The 4,383-nt window shown below is 34.7% G+C and overlaps 1 protein-coding gene across 1 annotated transcript; it reads left to right on the top strand.

The window, feature by feature from the left end:
• Positions 1 to 427: 427 nt before the first annotated feature.
• On the top strand, positions 428 to 1,474 carry LOC145090723 (glycine-rich RNA-binding protein 4, mitochondrial-like). The gene is made up of 4 exons (XM_079028824.1): positions 428 to 585; positions 662 to 730; positions 1,019 to 1,125; positions 1,239 to 1,474. The coding sequence occupies exons 1-4, from the start codon at positions 477 to 479 to the stop codon at positions 1,341 to 1,343; spliced, it is 390 nt and encodes a 129-aa protein (XP_078884950.1). The 5' UTR covers positions 428 to 476; the 3' UTR covers positions 1,344 to 1,474.
• Positions 1,475 to 4,383: the final 2,909 nt, after the last annotated feature.

The raw sequence follows: 4,383 nt of genomic DNA, 5'->3' as shown, positions 1-4,383 counted from the left end.
TATGTTGAAAACATTTTTTTATGTTAATTACTTTAATCATTTTATGAATTTATGTTGAAAAAATCTTATTTTTTAAAATGTGTTGTTTATTCATTAAACGGGTTATATGGGTTGAGTTTGACCCATTAACTTGTGAACTCGTGAACCCGTATACTTAAAGGGGTTATATGGCTTGGGTTGGGTTGAGGTTTCCAACCCACCAACTTATGATCCGCCAACCCGTCAACTCATATATTATATGGGTTGGGTTGAGTTTATGTTTTCTGACCCGCCAACCTGCCAATTCGAATCCAACTCAATTGTCAGGCCTAAATGTATTCAAGCATCATTAATTTTAATAACTTAATTTTTTTTTTTTTATAAACTAAAACTTTTCAAATTGTTAAAATGTTCATTAATTTTTTTTAAGATAAATAATACTGAACAAAGATTAAAGTCGAAGAGCATCTCCGTTCTCCATTGGTTCGTCAGCAAAAATGAGGAAAACTAGTTTGATACGGTTTGCGAGACAAGTTATCACATCCTCGTATTCTCACTCCCGTTCTTTCTCTTCTCCCCCTTCCAACAATAAACTCTTTGTGGCAGGTGATTGCCTACGCTGCTTAGTATACTTATCGAACGTGTTTTGAAATTTATACTTATTTTGATGTGGGTTTTAAAGGGTTGTCATGGTCGGTGGACGAAAAATCATTGAAAGAAGCTTTCTCATCATTTGGCGATGTATCCGAAGGTAAATAGCTTCTCATAATTCAACTTAAAACAATTGAAATCATCTTTATCTCGGGCCTGGAGTTGTATTCGCTTTGTTCGCCATGTGTTCGATGAAATGTCTGAATGAGAATAGGCACTGCGTATAAAGAAACCGACACACTCACTCTCTCTCACACACACACACATTAATTAGAATAAAGATTTTTAGGGACGATTTGGTTGATGGGTAAGGTCACATTTGGTTCAGTACTTCAAACTAACATTGCTCTGTGGTTTAAATTGTGTGGCAATGGCATGTTGTTTGCAGTAAGGATCATGTATGATAAAGACAGTGGTAGGTCAAGAGGTTTCGGGTTTTTGAACTTCTCAAGTGAAGATGAAGCCAGTTCAGCCAAAGACGCCATGGATGGAAAGGTTAAGCGAATACCTTTTAACTCTTTTAAGCATATTTATGCCCAAAATATGAACTGAATTCCATTTTGTCACCCTTTAATCCTTTATATATATATATGTGGTTCAAATTGCAGGCTTTTTTAGGAAGGCCATTGAGTGTCAGTTTTGCTCTGGACAAGGTCCGTAAAGAACCTGTAATCACTCGCCAAATTAACAGGGCAACTACTTTCAGTCAGTGATGCAACAATTTTATTCTGTCATATATGATTATATCAGCATTCCAGATTATGAATTTATGTAATCTTCACTAAATTTTGCTTTATAACATATTATCCCCTTCAAGTTTAATCAAAGTTCTTAATTTGGCACCTGTACAGTTTTAGACTTGATATTTTTTTTTCTTTTTCTATTACTTCTATTTCTTATAATACAAGAACCATAAAAAACCTCATACATGAATGCAACTTCGTATCAAAATTGTTATAAAATATAGTGTTAATGTCATAAATGGTGTTGTGTTTACCATGTGACATGCCTATGAGGCCAATCACCATGTTTTTTGAAGAAAAGTAATAATTGCAGATAGCTTACGTTTCTGATAACGCTTTATTAGATGAGTGTTTTACAACATCATACGAACGAAATATATCACACAGTAAATTTTCTTTTATGCAAGCTCTCCATGATTCCGGACACAAATTTACTTGTTTTTATTTTTTATTTTTTTGCTCCCACATTATATCAAGCAGTTTGTATGTATTATGGAAGAAGGTAGAAAAGCTTTCTTTTGTTGGCCACATTTGATATAATAGAAACCTAAAGTGGATTTGAAAGCATCTTTCCCACCTTGTCATATAAGACAAAACGGTTTGGGTCAAAGAAGGGTGCAACCTAAACACACGCCTAGTCATAGTTGAAGTGACGCGATGTGGGCACAATTAGTGCTTCGCATGGTCGTGAGAAGCTTTTACTTTTACGATGCAAATGGTTGGATCAACCCCTTATGACCTCCAACGGATAACTTCCACGTAGTCAAGGTGTGAGGCAACAATTTTACTAACTCCTCACAAGTAAAGCCCTTACAAATTTTGAGAATTGTGTAATCATTTTCAAATTGAAGTATTTGGTGGTACTTTTCAATATTCAATTGGATAAGACTCAGAACATTAGAGAACAAGAACGAAGAATGAGAAGTTATGATTTTCATGAGTACCAGAAAATGAAGACAAAATTGGTTATAAACCATGTTTGTCTGAAAACTGTCACAAATCAGTTTTTTATCCCAAACTGTCTCCAATAGTCAAAACCGTCATAAAGACGGACATTCTAATAAGAGTCAAAACAAAGTCAAAAACTGGGTTCATTTTCAATAATTCGGATTTCCAATGCATCTTTAACAAAGCAATATAACACAAATAAAAAATTTGGATTTTAACAAAGTCAAAAATCGGGTTCATTTTCAATAATTCGGATTTCAACCCCAAGCACGGGTCTGCCCCTTGGACCCCGCTCCTAGGGCGGACCCCCGTTCATTCAGGGGCTTCACCCCAAAATGACAGTGTACTTTGAATCTTGAACAAACTTTAACAAGTGTGCACTCTGCACCTTCCTTGTTTGATATTCATCAAAATTTGATTTTGGTCAACAAGTCAGTCCATTATACTTGAATACAATTAGTGAAACAATTCACCAACAACTACCACGTGGCGTCACATGAAAGCGCTTTTGTCGTCATAATCATAGATTATCAGGGCCGCTTATGGTTTTTCTGCAAAATAAATACAACATATCGTGTGGTATTTCTACACATCATAAAATTTGATTTCCTCTCCTCTCTTTCTTGAAAATGCAAGTAGGAAGTTTATGAGATTCTAGTCTCTTCTGATTTCTAGTTAATCTCTTTCATCGATTGTTATTCCATTCTTGTTGGAGTTAAGAGTTATTCTGTAATAAATATTAGGCATTTATGCCTTACACTTTCATCAATTAAGTGACATAAACAACTTTAAGAACATGTATATAAATTAATGCAATCGTTATTGTTAAGGAAATTAATCAATGAGGTTGGTTTTAATTTTGTTATTGTGTATTTAAGTTTGTCTGATAACGAGATAAGTTTTCTTCTTACCCTTTCTTATAATCGAAATGATTATGAATGATAAGGTCGGTTTGCAGTTAAAACTAATATCCCATTTGTAATAATGAATAATTAAATTGTTGTTGTTGTTGATGTTGATGTTGATGTTGTTGTTGTTATTGTTGGTGGTGGTGGTGGTGGTGGCGGTGGCGGTGTTGCAGTTGCTGTTGCTGTTTCTGTTGTGCTGTTGTTGACAAAAGTGATCATATTTAGAGAATACCCTTAATACCACCTTTTTTTTCAATTGCCAAGAATTTACCACAAAGCTCATAAATTTTGATCGTAAATTAGCAAGGTATGCACTTTATCTGACAACCTAAACTCGTGAGTTTAAATCAATACAGAAAAGAAAATTAAACCTTGTGAGTCGTGCGAGCACCATTATTGCCCTTATTTTTCTTATCATACCCCGAAGCGGTAAAAGAACATCGGAAAATATTCTCATATTTGGAAAAGAAACAACTTCTCTGCAAATATGCGGAAGATCTGTGTCTTAGCCACATCAAGCACTCTCTCTATGGTTTGTACTCATCAATTACAATCAGTAGCGGAGCTAAAATTTTTATATGGGGATACAAACATTATCAATAAATATTCTATGCAGTTATCATATTTGGGGCATTAAAAATATGATATAATCTCTTTAGTTGGGGGTATAATAACATAGAACATGTTTACAGATAATTTTTTTATATACGTATAACAATTTTTTTGGGGATGTTGTAGTACCCCCAACGCCCCATGTAGCTCCGCCACTGATTGCATTTACAGATCCCAAATAGCTTTTGAAAGCATTGGAGCACAAATAGAAATACATAAATAAGATACTAATAACTACCTTATAACTAAGCTTCTTAACTTCTAAATGGTTGATGTCTTGAAGATAAACCGAACTTGGAGCAAGTGAATGAACTCCATATCCTTGACTACATTTCTATCTCTCTTTCTCTCTTAGAAATCGTTCAATTTGGTGCAATTATTACAAAGTTGCAACCTTCCTGGAAGGATTTCTCCAAAAGGATGGTGCACAAATATGAAGACTACTCTTTGGATAATATGTTGAAGCACATCGTGGTGAGGAGGAGTCGCAACAGGAATAAATTTGGTAAGCACGAATTAAGTGGATCATTTGCCAGGTGGGA

Source organism: Lactuca serriola, chromosome 2 (genome assembly GCF_051521515.1).
Source record: "Lactuca serriola cultivar US96UC23 chromosome 2, Lser_US96UC23_V15, whole genome shotgun sequence".
NCBI classification, from domain to species: domain Eukaryota; kingdom Viridiplantae; phylum Streptophyta; class Magnoliopsida; order Asterales; family Asteraceae; genus Lactuca; species Lactuca serriola.
The sequence above is the reverse complement of the archived record's forward strand: the minus strand, read 5'-3'. Positions and strand labels throughout refer to the sequence as shown.